Source organism: Dipodomys merriami, unplaced genomic scaffold, assembly GCF_024711535.1.
Source record: "Dipodomys merriami isolate MVZ:Mamm:240054 unplaced genomic scaffold, mDipMer1.0.p SCAF_55, whole genome shotgun sequence".
NCBI lineage: Eukaryota > Metazoa > Chordata > Mammalia > Rodentia > Heteromyidae > Dipodomys > Dipodomys merriami.
In genome coordinates this window covers 6,453,049-6,469,089 of record NW_027206124.1, presented here as the reverse complement: position 1 = coordinate 6,469,089, position 16,041 = coordinate 6,453,049, and the positions used below count along the sequence as shown (strand labels likewise).

Here is a 16,041-nt window from a genome sequence, read left to right as displayed (position 1 = left end):
TGTTCCACTGGCTGGCCGCCTGGCCTCACCCCACTCCTAATCGCCATCACCACAGTGGCCACAGACACCACCACCCCTTTCCCAAAGACCTGGACGAAGTCAAATGACGTGGCAAGAAACGACGAGGACCCCCTCGAGAAGACAGGCAGACCCCTGGAGCCCGGGAGCCCGACCACAAAGAGGCTGCGAGAACCCATCCACGAAGACTTCCAGAAGGCACGCGGGGGGAGGGACCAGCAGGTGGGTGCCCAGCGCCAGCGCTGAGCACCCTTTCCCAGGCCCGGGGCCGCGGGCGCCACGCCAGGGGGGACCGGGGGTCTGCGGCCGCGGACCTGGGGGGTCTGGGGCCCGGGACCTGGGGGTCTGGGTCTGGGGCCGGGGGCCGGGCCCTCTCCACCCCTGCTCCCGGCCTCCGGGGTGAGGCTGACTGCTGAGGCCCGGCCCGGGAAAGCCCCGCGTCGGCCAGGCTGCGCCGGTGCCACCGGGCCGGAGCGCGCGCCCCTAGGGGCGCCGTTTCGGGCAGAAGAGGAGGGGAGGGGGCCGAAGGAAGGGTCGAGGCTGGACGAGGCCCGACGTCTTCCGGGGAGCGGCCGGGCCGCCAGCCCAAGGCGCGCGGGGCCCAGCCGCGCGGACGGGCGGCCCGGGACCCCGGCGCGGCGGGCCCGGCCCGGCGGCGGGACGGACGGCGACCCCGGCCCCCGCCCCGCGCCCGCGGGCCCTGTCCCCGAGCGCCGTACCTGCTCGTCGGCCGCCGAGGCTCGATGGCGCCCGGGCCGCGCTCTGCGCCGCGCTCCGGCCCGCGCCGCTGCCATGGAGACGGGCCTTTGTGTGGCCAAGGAGGGGCCGGAGCGCGGGAGCCGAGCGGCCCCGCCCCCGCCGGGAGGAGGGAGGGCGGGGATGGGGGGAGTGAGGGCGGGGGGCGGGGAGAAGGGGGAGGGGAGGAGAGGGAGGGAGAGGGGGTGGGAAAAAGGGGAGGGCGGGAGCAGGGGGAGGGGCGGGCGCGCCCTCCCGCCCTCCAGTCCCCCTTCCCGGCGGTCCCTGGCCCGCCCCGCCCGCCTCGCCGCGGGGAGCCCCGGGTCGCCCCGCCGGGCCTGGCCGGGCCGGGGTCGCCTCCCGCCTTCCCCGCATGGGAAGCCGACTGGCGGCGCTGCGGGCCCGCGGGGTCCCGGGCCCCGGGCCCCTCTCAGCAGACCGTCCGCTCCTCCTCTCCCTCCGCCTAAACCCCTCCCGGGACTTTGGTTTAAACATTGACCAGGAGCAGGGAGGCTGAGCCCCGAGGACCGAGGACCGCGCTGGAAGAGTGCCTGGGTGTGGGAAGGCCTCTGTCCGCTGTCCGCAGACAGCTGGAGGATGAGCCTCCTGACCTCCACCCGCCCTCCTCCACCTCCGGGCTGCCTCCCTCACCACAGAGGCCACCAGGGCTCCGGCGCTAATCAGCTTCTGTCCGCCAGGTGTCCTGCCTACGGGGCCCTCTAGCTCCAGGAGCCCATTCCTCCCCTTCTCCGGGACCTGGTGCAGGAGCCGCTGGGGCCGGATACCAAACTACTAGCAACAGAGCTAGCACTCAGAGCTGAGCTGATCCTGGGAGTGCAGGAGGTGGAACAGAGACCCAAGCTGTGCAGTGCCCAGAAGCCTGGACAGTTCCTCTGGGAAGTCAGAATTTGAGTCTGGAGTCTTAGACCACTGGGCCATCCTGACAGCCTGGACAACTTCTTATTTTCTTTTGGTCAGTCATAGGTCTTGAACTCTGGGCCTGGGCGCTGTCCCTCAGCTCTTCAGCTCAAGGTGAGCACTCTACTGCTTGAGCCACAGCACCACTTCCGGTTTTCTGGTGGTTTATTGGGAATAAGTCTCATGTACTTTCCTTGTCCAGGCTGGCTTTGAACTGTGATCCTCAGATCTCAGCCTCCTGAGTAGCTAGGATGACAGGCGTGAGCCACTGGCTCACCTGGACAACTTCTTTGGAAGACGTCCTCAGACAGAGGGACTGTTAACTTTAGGAGAAAAGGTCCCTGTACTTCTGCATGTTTCCATCTTAGATTGTACTGGGGCAGTTATTACCTTGCCTCAAAAGAATCTGTCTCAAGGCCCACCCTGTGTCCTGAGGATGGCCTGCTGACAGGATCCAGTAGCCTTCAGGGATCTGGCTGTACACCTTCGAAGCCAACGTCCCTGCTTTGTGGAGGCTTCCCTGCAGGTCCTCCAGCTTTTCAAGGCCCTTCCAGGATGGAATCACAATTGTAACCATGGGCTGGAGATCTTCAGGGGCTGCGCTATCTCAGGCTGGGCACACCAAAGCCAGGCTTTTGTGTGTCAGCCAGAATTCCACCATCCCTGTAGCCCTAGTGTTCCAGCTGAGTGCCAACTCTGAGTGAAAAAGCCAATCAAGAAATGTGGCTCAGTGTAGAGTGCTTGCCTAGCATGCATGAAGCCCTGGGTTCCTTCCTCAGTACCACATACACAGAAAAAACTGGAAGTGGCACTGTGGCTCAGTGGCAAAAAGAAGCTCAGGGACAGTGCTCAGGCCCTGAGTTCAAACCCCAGGACTGGAAGAAAAAAAAAGCAGCAGCCCTGGTGAAGAGGCTGACACTTCTGGGCCAGATGGTCATGGGTGTGCTGCCTGGAGCTGGGGTTCCGCCTCCACCCACCACTCTGCCATCTACCTGCAGACACATCCTTGGACCAGCATTGGACTGATCTAGCTCACTTGCAAAATGGACACAGCAACAGGCTGTCCTCGGCCCAAGTCAGGGTAACAAGTCATCAGGTTATGAGAACACTGGAGCGGCACCCTCACCCTGCTTGGAGGACTCATCCAGACCTGGTATGGAAGGTCAGGCAGTGTTCCATCTACCTCTCCTCACTTGAGGTCACCATCCAAGGACCCAGGAACCCAGGACAGGATACCACAGTACTGTAAGGAGGCTTCATCAGACCACGTTGCCAGCAACCCCTTCAACAGGGCCCAGAGCCTAGTCTACAATACCCATCACACCTTGCGCCTGTGCTGGGGCATGGTCTCATCTTTCAGATGAGGAGCTGAGGGTCTGAGTGGTCAGAAGACCTACCCACAAGTTCACAGCAGATCATACTTAGCTGGCTTGCCTGCAGTTCTGGGCCCACACCGCAATGCACATCCCTCTCAGGTCTAGACAGTGCTGTGTGGTGTCAACAGTGAACCTCACTGTGCCAGGCTTGGAAGAACTGATGAGCATACACCTTGAAGTGGCACCCAGGAGGACCCTTATCACTCATACTGTGCTAGTGGGGGCCAGGGAGGCAAGGTAAAGTCAGAACATAAACCCCTCAGGTTTGGGGGAAAGAGAGACAGCTGGTATACCTCTTAGCCAGAATGGAATGTATGCATCTGGTGTCCAGAGGGGGGGTGTTCCAGGAAAGGATCAGAGCCATGCAGGGGAACCCTTCCCCCACCGCCAGACAGGCTGAGCCTGCTCGCCCAGCAGGAGTGCCAGGCACCACACCACTCCCTGTTCCCCTCCCCAGCAAACCAGTGCAGTGGGGACTGAGGTCCTCACCAGTCAGCCAGTGCCCTCCCAAGTGACTGTAAGCAAAGTCTTCTCCTGCCCTAGCCTAGGCTGGGGTTGGGGGGGGGGGAGGGATCAGCCCTGGAAGCTGCCTCCTCCATCCTAGGCTGGGTAGCTTGTTGGGCTAAAGGACACACCAAACACAAGGCGTGGTATGTAGACAGATGGGCGCCAGCAGGGGCATGTTGAGTGTGTCCGCATCACTGAAGGCTCACAGCCCACCTCTACCCCAGGGCAATGGCAGTGGAGGGAATGGTAAGGCCCAAGAAGGGCCAAGCTCTGCCAGGACAGAATCTCCCAACGGGGAACAGGCTGCAGTTCCAAATGTCATGTTTACTGTGGGGACACAGGTGGTGCTGGGAGGAGACCACAGCCTGGTTAGGGAGCCAAGGCTCGGAGCTCGCACTTGGCAGAAGCCCACCCCACAGGGGACAGGGAGGCCTGGCCAGCCCATGTCCTTGGGATTGAATCCTAGGGAGGGCATAGTACAGCCTGCAGGTCCTTGGGCAGGGAGCAGATGACAGTCTTGATGTACAGCTGTGCCCGCTGTAGTGTTACCTCCTTCACAGGGAGCTGGTGGCACTGTGCCCGCACCTGGAGGGGCAATGGCCGTCAGGGGCACTGTGCTAAAGCAGGGGCAGGTGGGTGTTGGGTGGGTAGGATGGGGAGGCCTCTCACCAGCTTCTCCCTAAGTTTCAAGACCAGGTCCACAACCTCCACCTCCGACTTGTCCTTCATCCAGGACTCGATGTTCTGCAGGGAAAGTGGGAGGGGCCAGGCATTTGAATCATGCTCCCCATCCCATTGACCTTTTTTCTTTTTTTTTTTTCCTGTCGGTCCTGGGGCCTGAACTCTGGGCCTGGGCGCTGTCCCTTAGCTCTTCAGCTCAAGGCTAGTGCTCTACCACTTGAACCACAGAGCCACTTCCGGCTTTTTTCTTTTTGCTTATATGGTGCTGAGGAATCGAACCCAGGGCCACAGGCATGCAAGGCAAGTGCTCTACCACTGAGCCACCTTCCCAGCCCCCCTCCCATTAATTTTCAAGTCAGGTCTTGTGTTTTGGCTGGGTGGGCCTGGAGAGTGATCCTCCTACTCAAACATTCTGAATAGCTAGGATAACAGGCACATAATTCCATGCCCCATAGTCTCACGATTAATTTACCCAGGAAGGCCTTAGCCATAATACTCCTGAGTAGCTAGGGTTACAGGCATGAGCCAGTGTTTGTCCTTTTCTGAGGACATTTCTGGGTTCTCCACACTCAGATACCCTCCCTACCCTTGGCCAATGCCCATCCCCCTCTTGTCCTCCCTCACCGCCTCACAAATTGCCTCCAGATGCAAGGCTTCCAGCTTCTGAGCCATCTCTTTGTGCCGCTGCCGGTACCAGCCATCAAAATGGGGTGACTTAAAAAACCGTCTGTAAGTAGTGAGAGGCAGCTATAATCGACCCAGTAGGCCAAGGAGCAGCCTCAGAGTCTGCACCCGCCATCTCCCCACCTGTACAGGCCTAGCCAGTCGCCCTTGAGGATGCAGGTGAGCTGGGGTCCAGCATGCTCCAGACTACGCAGGAATTCATCCTGGCGGAAGGGACGGATCTGGGGGGGAGTCTACAAAGGCCAGAGAGGCTAGGTGAATCCTAGTGCTTGGGAACACAGTTGAAGGCTTTGTCCCTCATCCAACTAGGTCCTTCCACACAGGATGTGTCTAATGATCCCTGCCCACCCCTCACGGGACAAATCTCTGGAGGTTTGACCCAGGTAGGAGGTACCAAACCCCTCCATGGGTTCTGTCAGAGCCCCTATCTGTTTTATACCCTATAAGGGACACCTGGTAAAAGCTCTATGGCTCCGTATCACAGCCCCCCTCCGCCGCCCCCCTTCCCCCCTCCCCCCGTGATAGGGAGGGAATCTGCCCTCAGACCCCGAAAGACTCCACCTTCCAGGGTGTGATGTTCTTCTGCAGTGGCATGAGACTGGTCATGTAGTGCTCCTGTGGGCAGGGAGGAGGATAAGCCTGGACCTGGACCTGGGCCTGGGCCCCTACTGTCCCTGCTGCTGCTGACACTGACTGCGCCCCCCCTTCCCTCCCCCCCCCCCCCCGGCCTCTGCTGACACGATGCCCTGCCAGGCCTTACCAGGGGAATGATGAAGCTCTGAGTGAGCTCCAGGAGGCGCTGCCTCAGCAGGGCGCTCTGTGCATCCCAAGGACGTTTCTTATGAACCCCCTGCAGGAAGAGGCAGAGGATGAGCACAGCCAATGGATGGCACCACATGCCCAGGGCCAGGCCCCAACAGACTGTACCTTGAGCAACCGTTTGAGCAGTGCCTTGTCCCGGTGGAGGTGGGCCGTGAACGAGGTGTAAAGACCTGTCGGGAGGTCAGAGCTGTAGCAGCCCCCCAGGCCTGCCTCCCCAGTCTCACAGCTCTACTGACAGGTGAGGATAGCTGTCTAAGCTCCACTCCTTTGGCCAAGCCTATACCTCGGCCCAACCCCAGATTCAATGTGCCTGCTAAAGACAACAGTCTGGGGCTGGGAAGGTGGCTCAGTGGTAGAGCGCTTGCCTTGCATGCCTGAGGCCCTGGGTTCGATTCCTCAGCACCACATAAGCAAAAAGAAAAAAGCCAGAAGTGGCGCTGTGGCTCAAGTGGTAGAGTGCTAGTCTTGAGCTGAAGAGCTGAGGGACAGCACCCAGGCCCAGAGTTCAGGCCCCACGACTGACAGAAAAAACAGACAACAATCCCTATTCTACTCCTGGGTGGGGGGTGGGGGGCTCTGAGTAGGAGGAGGAGGGGTCAGGAAGGCTGGCTGTCCCTGCCAGGTGACCGATCCACCAAGTGCAAGATGGGCTTCTCCACAGCAGAGAGGGCTTCAGCCCTAGAAGAGCATGGACCTGGCTTGGTGTCCAGGGTCTTGAGTCTTGAGGGCTTTTTCAGCTTGATCTGCTTAGGAAGGTCCCCTGTGAAACATACCCAGTGGCCAGGCCTCAGTGCCATGGCTCTGGTCCTGTCTATAGCTAGGAGGTCATAGATCATAGGGCTCAGGCCCCCCCACAAAACTCCAAGTCAGGTAAGGCTTCAAGGGTACCCGGACCCCTCACCTGACATCTTGGGCTCCCCGATGCGGAGGACATGGGGCCAGTGCTGGAGTGTTTTGATAAAGAAAGGGTTTGTGACTCCCAGGACCACGTTTGGTCTAGAGAGAGAGAGAGAGAGAAAGAGAGAGAGAAGAAGCAGAGAGGCTGGGAGTTGGTGTGGGAGGGTGGGTGGGGAGGCTGTGCACTTACGGGGCCTGTGTGCGTGTTGTGAGCTCCTTGAACTCGCTGTCATGGACGGTGAAGTAGGGGCGGAAGTCACAGCAGAACTTGAGGGGTTGCAGGCAGCTGTAGGGAGGCAGGGACAGGTTAGGGTGGGGCAGCCAGTCCAGCCAGGATGGGCCAGCGGTGAGGTGCATACCTTGTTAGGGCCAGCACCAGCTCTGAAGACATGTCAGGTGAGGGTGCCAGAACCACTAGGGGCTCCCCAAGAAGCATGAGCTCCCACAGCATCTGCACGTGGGCCAGCACAGGCTGGAAGCACCTAGAGTGGCCAGGGCAGTGGGAACTCAGGCAGGGCTGACGCTTCCGGCAGCAGGACACTCATCAGCCATCCTGTCTCCAACAGACCACCTAAAGCCCTGAGAACGGGGTTTTCCTGGACCTCGACTGTGAGGGCTGGCAATTATGCTGCAGCCCCAAAACCCTGACAGGGGCTTCCCACCCAGACCCTTGATGTTCTCCTGAAAGCTCCCCCACAAACTACGGCTCTGGCTTGTGGGGCCCATCATGGGACACGAGAAGCTCAAGGCCCAGGCTCCCTCGAAGAGGCAGAGAGGGACAGCTCAGGCAGCAAATGTCTCTTCATGTGTAGTAATTCCCTCCTACTCTGACACTGTGCCTGGATTTCCTCTCTGCAGAACTGCCTCTCAAAGGACTGACCCAAGAGTTACTCCACATGATGGGCTCCTCTCTTGGCAGCCCCATCCCGCATGACACACAGACACCTAGCCTTTGGTTGGTTTCTCCAAAGTAGCATGAACACCACACAGGGCTTACCTGAACAGGTCCAGTTCATGCACACTGGCAAGGACCGTGGGGGCTGGCAGGAGGTTCTGTCAGATGGAAGGAGAGTAGATCAAGATGGAGGTTGAAGTTTGCACCTGAGGAAAACCTTATACCCATACCCCATGCCCCATGCCCCATGCCGTTCCCCTCCACGCAGCACAGGTTCTGCAGCTTACAGGCACTGCCGCTCTGCCTTTCTGTCTGCCTGTCTTGAGCAGGGGAGATGGGGAGGTACCATACAGCCCAGGAGCAGCACTCAGGCAGAGTCCGGCTCCCTCTGCCCCATCACCCACCTCTTGGTCACACTGCTTTGGAGGACTGGATTCTGGACCATCCACCTTAGAAGGGATGCGCACCTGGGAGGAAGAAATGCAGCTGCTAGGGGAGCAGAGTGTGTCTGAGCACTTTCCAAGTAGTACTAGTTCCTCAGCTGGCTCTTACCTGTATGACAACTCCCATGACAGGTAGATTCAGGGTCTGCCCAGGAACAGGGGCTGGCCATTGGTCAATCTCATTACAAACTGTGGATACAAGTGGCCAAAGTCAGGAGCCCTCCTCAAAGAGAAGCTGTGTATTAACACTACAATGACCACGTGAACAGTAGCTCACCTGCTTCCAGACAGGGTGCTAGCTTCTCGAAGTACTCAGGAGCAACCAGGTTTAGCAGTGACTGGAACAGCCGGACAAAGGGCAAGCGGGACACCAACACCAAAGACTGTGTTAACACAAGTCCAGTTAGAGTATGAAGCTCCAGATGTTACCCTCTGCCACTCAAGGTCCTAGAGTGCCTCTGATGGCACACTTACACACAATTGGCCCAGACAGTACATCCCACCAACCCTCAGAGTGGCCAACTCAGACTCCAGCAGGATGAGACGGGAAAGCCCAATGCCTGTGTCCTAAGGTAGGGGAAACTTCCAGATGACAACAGGGTGGAGCTAGACTGGGGCCTTCAGAAGGAAATTTATGGTTTCTAGAATGACCTTCTTAGTGGCCAAGTAGCTTTTGGCCTTCAGTGCCTAAGTTCCAAACTGAAATTTTCCTAACCCTGATAGTATGAGAGGCCACTGAGCAGTGAGGAGGAGGAGGGCTGTCCAAGGTCTAGAACAGATGGCTCTCAAGGAAGGGCCTGCAAGGAGACTGTGGAGATGGCTCTGTGGCCCAGAACACCACAGAGGGTGGGGATTCCTGGAGGTGCAGGGTTCCTAGCCAACCCCACTGTCCGCTGCCTGCCAGTTCCCACCTCTCCATAGCCACCCAACAGTGGCAGGCCCCTCACCTTCTGGAAGTAGCCCCTCTTCACAGAGCTGTCCTTCACCTGCCTGAAGTACACGTAGCCAAGGTAGTGTGCTGTCTCCCTCTGGAAGGAGTGCAGTATTAGCATGCCCCACCCAAGCCTACCTGCAGGCGTGGGGCCAGTGGTGACAAATGGACTGCTGAAGACTGAAGCCTGGAGATGCAGAAACCCAGGAGCGGCTGCCCCTGTGCTCTAGGGCGTGTCCTCACTGCAGGCTTGAAGGCCCTCCCAGGGTTGGGTGTAAGGTCCTTTCCTCAGAACGTGGGCAACACCTCTCTAGAAACCTGTCCTAGCCAGGCACCAGTGGCTCACACCTGTAATCCTAGTTACTCAGGAGGCTGAGATCTGAGGATTGTGGTTCAAAGCCAGCCCAGGAAGCCAAGTCCATGAGACTCTTATCTTCAATAAACCACCAGAAAACCGGAAATGGTGCTGTGGCTCAAGTGGTAGACACTAGCTGAAGAACTGAGGGACAGTGCCCAGGCCCAGAGTTCAAGCCCATGACTGACCAAAAAAAAAAAAAAGAAGAAAAAGAAAGAAAAGCCTGTCCTGACACAACTGACATACGGAAGGGAGGCTAGGGCAGGAGCCGGGAAGGCCCTGCAGGCATCTGCTCATTATTCACCCTATAGGTATCGAGCCAGGGAGGGGGTCAGGGAGCCAACCAAGGAAGAACAATTCCAAGAGACTCTGAAACTGGCAAGCCCATGCACAGTGAACTTCCCCGGTGCAACACTAGCAGTGGCAGGGCTTTCAACAATTGGTGACCCCGTAGGATGCCCTCCCTCAACACCTCTCCTGTCACTCAAGGTTTAGGAGCTTTGAAAGGCCCAAAGGAGCAGGGTAGAAGGGCAGGCCAGAGAGGTCACCCACACTCACCTGCAGCGCCACAGGGGCCTTGCTGTTGTAGTTCCTGTCATCGGCATGCCAGGGACTCCTTCGCCCTCCACACTGGCGCATTCGAAAACTGAACTGAGTGTCTCCAAGGCAGCCTGGGAAGGAGGCAGCCCGACACCACCTTCATGAGGCAGCCTGGGAAGGAGGCAGCCCGACACCACCTTCATTAGGGCCGGGAGCCTCTCCTGATATTGTAGGGGTCAGGGGGAAAGAGTCCTGTAGAGGACGCTAGCATGGGGCTCCAGGTGTCTTTGCTGAGTGGAGACCCATCCCACCAGTGCTCTATGTATCTGTGGTGGCACTGATGTCGTTGCCCTGGGCTTTACCTCCCCTCCTCTTGCCCATCAGAGCCCGCAGACAGTCCAGGAAGTGTGGGGTCACCTACCTGAATGAGAATCAGGAAAGGACAGGTAGCAGATGCTGCTTTTCTGAAACACACAGAGCCCAGTGAGAGTCAGCTCACTCCTGGGGTACATCTACTCCCAAGAGGGCCAGGACCTACCTCCTTGTCAGTGAGCTGGAAGTCACTTGGGTACACCAGCTGCAAGGGAAGACAGAGTGCCCGGTGATACTGCGTTTTCCTGATGTAATACCATTGGGGGAATGTGTCCAAGCAGGGGCCACAGGTGCATGTCTGAAGCACCTTCTCCTGGCCCCCACCCAGCATCCCACTCTTTTTTTTGTGTGTGTGGGTCATGGGGTTCGAACTCTGGGCTTGGGCGCTGTCCTTGCACTCTTCAGCTCAAGGCAACCACTCTACCACTTGAGCCACAGCGCCACTTCTGATTTTCTAGTGGTTTATTGGAGATAAGAGTCTCACAGACTTTCCTGCCCAGGCTGGCTTCGAACCGTGATCCTCAGCTCTCAGCCTCCTGAGTAGCTAGGATTACAGATGTGAGCCACTGGTACCCGTCCCCACTCTCTTATTATGTACTGTTTTCCCTCCATTAGAGACTCTGTTCCTCCTTTGCCTCCATGGCCCATCTCTAGGGAGGCTGGCACAGTTGGGTGGGTTTCTCAGCTCCTTTCACATGGCTACCTGACCAAGTCTTGCCACCTCAGCCTGTGGCCAGTCTGGGCCCTCCCTGCCTCTACCAGTCCAGGCAGCTCCATTCTCTATAGCATCAGCAGGGCAGTCTGAGAGCTCATAGCCTGGAGTGGGCACAGAGACTGCTTGGCTAACCCTAACTCCCCACCACCTCTTTGGCCAGATGGTCTTCACATCTCTGCCACAACTTGCTTTTGTTGACTACCCCACCTCTTCTCTTCCCAATGATCAGCTGGATAGACCCTACAGCCCTGGGGAGTTTACAGCTCGCTTAAACAGACAACTAAGCACATAAGCCTTAATGGATTTCCCTATAGGAAGCTGAACAGGCAGTAGGCCTATAGTCTCCTAGCCTGGCTCTTCCAAGAAGAGGCTGTGCCTGGAACCTACTTGGTGTTTTTACATATGGTCTTCCTTCTCACTGACTGGCCAACGTCTAGGGTGCAGGCTCTGCCAGGCTGAAACAAGCCTTCTGGAGTAGCAGAGCCCTCAGGAAGGCTGGGTTGTTATGCCCTGGATAAACAATCTTTTCTACTGAAACAGCAGATTTGTCTTTAGTTTAGGCTAGCTACTGAGTCTTATTTTATCTTTTCAGCAGTTTACTAAGCCTTTTTTTTTTGGGGGGGGGGTCCGGTCGTAGGCCTGAACTCTGGGCCTGGGCGCTGTCCCTCAGCTCTTCAGCTCAAGGCTAGCTCTCTACCACTTGAGCCACAGTGCCACTTCCAGCTTTTTTCTTTTTGCTTATGTGGTGCTGAGGAATCTAACCCAGGGCCTCAGGCATGCCAGGCAAGCGCTCTACCACTGAGCCACTTTCCCAGCCCTTGCTAAGCCTTTTTAAGGTGGGAACTCAGCTGAGTGCTAGTAGTTCACAACTGTAATTCTAGCTACTCAGAAGGCTAAGATCTGAGGAGGAAAGTCTGTGGGACTCTTTTATCTCCAATTAGCCACCAAAAAGCCAGAAGTGGATTAGTGGCTCAAGCAACAGTGTCAGCCTTGAGTGAAAAAGCTAAGAGTCAGTGCCCAGGCCCTAAGTTCAAATCCGAGTATTGGAACCAAAAACAAACAAACAAACAAAAAAACAAAGGAATATCTGTTCTGGTTCCTTCTGCTTTTTTCTTTTTTTTTTTTTTTTTTTTTTTTTTTTTGCCAGTTGTGGGGCCTGAACTCTGGGCCTGGGAGCTGGCCCTCAGGTCTTCAGCTCAAGGCTAGCACTCTACACTTGAGCCACAGCATCACATCTTGTTCTGCTTTTCAATATCTGGCTGGTAACAAATCCTCACAAGTACATTTGTATCTGTGGAACATGCAAAAGCACATTCACAAGGCTAAGGGGGCATGATAGTTAATTTGAAGTATCAGCTTGACTGGATTAAGGAATGTTTAGGAAACTAGTAGAGCACTACTTCTGGTTATATATAGAAGTGTCTCCAGAGGAGATTGGCATGTAAGCCTCTGGACTGAGTGGGAAAGATGTGCTTCAGTTTTCTTGTGTCAGTACTGGAGCTTGAACTCAGTGTCTTCCATTCTCACTGGCTTTTCTGCCATAAAGTCTTATTGTTTCTCACTTGAGACAGCCTGTATATGTATGTCACTGCTCCAGGCCGCTCAGTTACCTATGAGTAAGACAGACATGGTGACCTTTGCTCAGAAAAAGTATTTCTAGACAATAGATTTTAAGGTGTGGTCTAGCAACCCCTGGGTCCCAAGACACTAAATTATCCCTGTGTCTTCTTTCCTCATGTTCCTACTGTATTCCAGAGATTATGATTGGTACTATCCTGGCAGACTGACTATGGAAGATAACATGAAAATCCAGCTCTTCTATTTTCAGTCAGACATTACTTGTGCCATGACTCTACTTCTGCCTTTTTGTTGGTTAATAGGAGATAAGAATCTTGGACTTTTCTGCTTGGGCTTATATCAAACCACAATTTTCAGATCTCAGCCTCCTGAGTAGTAGGATTACAGGCATGAGCCACCGGTGCCCGGCTTAGGATGAGGTCTTATGCAAAGCACTGGAGCACCATGCCAGGAGCCTTGGAGTCCTTGTTGCAATAACACTTTTCTCTCTAGAAGATTTCAGGATTCTCCTGGAATCTCAGAGGTCATCGGGGCCTTAACATCTCCCAACCAAGCTGCACTGGCTTTCTCCACGGTGGCTTCGGTCTTACCTGGGCCAACGATAGTAATGGGGTATTTATAACCTCTCAGACGCTCGGCAGTCCCTCTGACAGACTGGGGAAAACTACCTCTAGAGCCCTACTGCGGACCTCCCCTTTGTGGGTCAAGCTGGTTTGGGTAACGGTTCTTCACAACACACAGATTATCCTTGCCCAGGCCTCTAACTCTAAGCCTGTAGTTCTCCCTGCCCCAACTTTCCCTCCCTCTTCTTCTTCTCTTTTATGGTCTCCCCATATAGCTCAGGCTGTCCTAGAACTCACAATCCTCCCAGAGTCACCCTCCCAGGTACTGGGATTGAGACACACCAGACTGGAGTTTTCATCTATACCTGGAAGAAGAAAAGTCATGTCTGTAGGTGAGTGGGCTGAAGGCTGTAGGTCTTGGGAACACCATACTAAAAACCTCAGGCCAGACCCAGCTGCATGCAACTTGTGACCATATGCCCAAGAGAGAAAAGGAAACACAGGAACCAAGCCGGGTTGACAGCGATTAGAAGGAGAGCCATCAAGGCTGAGCGCTGGAGGACAATGAACATGGAGTGGCACTGGAAACTGCAGCAGACAATGGCTTTAAGATTCTTGTTGCAGGGACTGTCTTGCCCATGAGATGTGGAGTGGAGGTGTGGGGGTGACCGTAGGAGGCTAGATGGAGCACTGAGGACAGACACCGGTCTCCACGGCACAGCCTCGGACACACAAGTCCTGCTGCCCAGGTGCCTTTCCTTTCTTTGCCTGGGGAGCACTCCAGGAGCCCTGAGGAAGGGTTCCCTTTCCGAAGGAGGGAACAGGAAAAAGGAAGAGGAAGAACAGGCAAAGAAAGAGGACAACAGCTTGTCATCCTAGCTACTCAGTAGGCTGAGATCTGAGGACCGCAGTTCAAAGCCAGCCCAGGCAGGAAAGTCCCTGAGACTCTTATCTTCAATAAAACACCAGAAAACAGGAAGTGGCACTGTGGCTCAAGTGGCAGAGCACTGGCTGTCAGTGCAAAGGGGCTCCGGGAGGCGCCCGGGTCTGAGTTCGAGACCCATAACCGACAGAGGGGTTAACCAAGAGTCCACGCTCCTCGCTGGGCAGGGGGGAAGGGGCAGCTCGAGGGCAGCATGTGCCAGGGGCGCGCATGGAGGAAGATGGGTGGGGCACCAGAGGGGGGGCAGAGAAGGGGAGGGGAGGGGAAGGGAGGAGGGGCAGGGAAGGGGAGGGGTGCCGGGAGGGGCGAGGCGGGGCGCCGGGAGGGGAGGGGCGCCGGGAGGGGCGAGGCGGGGCGCCGGGAGGGGAGGGGCGCCGGGAGGGGCGAGGCGGGGCGCCGGGAGGGGCTGGGAAGGGGAAGGACGGGAAGGGCGCCGGGAGGGGAGGGGCGGGGCGCTGGGAGGAGCGCCGGGAGGGGAGGGGCGAGGAAGGGCGCCGGGAGGGGAGGAGGAAGGGAAGGGGAGAGACGCCGGGAGGGGAGGGGAGGGGCGGGGCGGGGCAGGGCAGGGCGCCGGGAGGGGAGGAGGAAGGGAAGGGGAGGGACGCCGGGAGGGGAGGGGAGGGGCGGGGCGGGGCAGGGCGCCGGGAGGGGCGCCGGGAGGGGAGGAGGAGGGGCGGGCGCTGGGAGGGGCGCCGGGAGGGGAGGGGAGGGGCGGGGAAGGGGAGGCAGGCCCAGTCCGCTCACCTCCAGCGCCTGGCCCAGCTCCAGGTCGAAAGTGACCACGCACACGCACTCCAGCCAGGCCGAGAAGCGCTCCCAAGGCGCCGCCGGGGCCTGCGCTGCGCGGCCCGAGGAAGCGGGCCCGGTAGGGTCCGGGTCGCCACCGGCCGGCCGAGGCCGGGCGCTCTCCAGCGCCTCCATCGCGATAGCGGCGCGTTGCTGGGGAACGCGGGTGCTCGCTGAACTCGCCTCGAGCACGCCAGCGGCCGCCACTGGCGGAAGCGGCCCCGTGACGGCCGCGTGCGCCCCCTAGCGCCGGAGGAGCGCCAGCTGCGGCGCGGCGTCGAGTGCGCCTGCGCCGACCGTGTCGTTCAGAAGACGCACGCGCGGGCCAGAAGCAGCCCGAGCCCACGGGCGGGACTTCCGGGGAGCGACAGATCCGGGTACCGCGGGAGGTTCGGGGCTCGGGCCCGGGCGCGAGCTGCGCGGCCGGCACGGGCCCTCGGCCGTTCTGACGAGAGACAGTGGCCGCGCCGGGCCCCTCCCTCCACGTCTGGCTTCTAAGCGTCATGGAGCTGAGTCTCGGACTCTGCCCGGACTGACTTCAGACCCGGGCCTCAGACCTCAGCCTTCGAGCCAGCGAGCACCACTACTTCGCTCCGCGTCCGCGTCCGCCCGGCGCGGGGGCCGCCCGGCGGGGAGCGTGGAGGACCCCGCCCGCCGTGCGCGCTCCGCCCCCTGCCCTCCACGCCCGGTGCCGGGCGTCGGGAGGCTCCCGGCCCGCCGTGCCTCCGGCTTGCAAGCCGGGTCCTGGCGAGCCTTCGCGGCGGTGTCTCCTGCTCCGGGGCGGGCCCGCGCCGGGCGTGCACCGCCTTACTTTTCGGGTTTGGGGGTTGTTGCTCCGAGCTTGAACTCCTGGCCTGGGCGCCGTCCCCGACCTCTTCCCCTCAAAGCCAGCTTCCCTACCACTGGGAGCCCCAGCCCCACTTCCGGCGCGCTGGTGGGTCACCCGAGTCTCCGGGCTCTGCTGTCCGCCTGGCATCGGTTTTTAATCCCTGTCTACATTCAGCGCAGAACAACTGAGATCCTGTGCCTCGATCGTTTACCTTTTCTCAAAACTTTACGTAAGGGCTGGGAAGGTGGCTCAGTGGTAGAGCGCTTGCCTTGCATGCCTGAGGCCCTGGGTTTGATTCCTCAGCACCACATAAGCAGAAAAAAAAAAGCCGGAAGTGGCGCTGTGGCTCAAGTGGTAGAGCGCTAGCCTTGAGCTGAAGAGCTGAGGGACAGCGCCCAGGCCCAGAGTTCAGGCCCCACGACCAGACCCCCCACCCCCCGCAAAAAAAAAAAA

General features: G+C 58.3%; 2 protein-coding genes across 4 annotated transcripts in view; both read right to left on the bottom strand.

Annotated features, from left to right (window-relative positions):
• Positions 1-831, bottom strand: part of Plxnb2 (plexin B2) — a 29,831-nt gene extending 29,000 nt beyond the window's left edge. Inside the window, exon 1 of the mRNA XM_069999773.1 lies at positions 738-831. The gene's annotated coding sequence lies outside the window, so the exon portion shown is untranslated. The remainder of the gene's footprint in view (positions 1-737) is intronic.
• A 2,646-nt stretch (positions 832-3,477) lies between these two features.
• On the bottom strand, positions 3,478-14,979 carry Dennd6b (DENN domain containing 6B). Of its 3 annotated transcripts, none has more exons than XM_069999770.1 (20): positions 14,718-14,979; positions 10,341-10,379; positions 10,224-10,266; positions 9,821-9,933; positions 8,924-9,004; positions 8,254-8,359; positions 8,086-8,165; positions 7,821-8,000; positions 7,636-7,691; positions 6,998-7,120; positions 6,829-6,924; positions 6,643-6,737; positions 6,436-6,501; positions 5,847-5,911; positions 5,680-5,769; positions 5,481-5,534; positions 5,043-5,152; positions 4,860-4,962; positions 4,224-4,298; positions 3,478-4,139 (listed from the first exon to the last, which is right to left on the bottom strand). In XM_069999770.1, the coding sequence occupies exons 1-20, from the start codon at positions 14,892-14,894 to the stop codon at positions 4,017-4,019; spliced, it is 1,875 nt and encodes a 624-aa protein (XP_069855871.1). In that variant the 5' UTR covers positions 14,895-14,979; the 3' UTR covers positions 3,478-4,016. The 3 variants fall into 3 exon arrangements, with proteins under 3 accessions (XP_069855871.1, XP_069855872.1, XP_069855873.1); XM_069999772.1 differs by having other exon boundaries at positions 3,480-4,139; positions 7,938-8,000; XM_069999771.1 differs by lacking the exon at positions 6,436-6,501.
• Between the last annotated feature and the right edge of the window lie 1,062 nt (positions 14,980-16,041).

What these genes read in the sequence shown, in the direction of transcription:
- Dennd6b (XM_069999770.1), bottom strand. Translation starts at nt 14,894, where the DNA reads ATGGAGGCGCTGGAGAGCGCCCGGCCTCGGCCGGCCGGTGGCGACCCG. An exon ending in AAGGCAGAGCGGCAGTGCCT is followed by an intron (nt 7,692 to 7,820) that starts GTAAGCTGCAGA and finishes TCCATCTGACAG; the next exon opens with AACCTCCTGCCAGCCCCCAC. An exon ending in GACCCTGGACACCAAGCCAG is followed by an intron (nt 5,912 to 6,435) that starts GTCCATGCTCTT and finishes ACCTCCCGACAG; the next exon opens with GTCTTTACACCTCGTTCACG.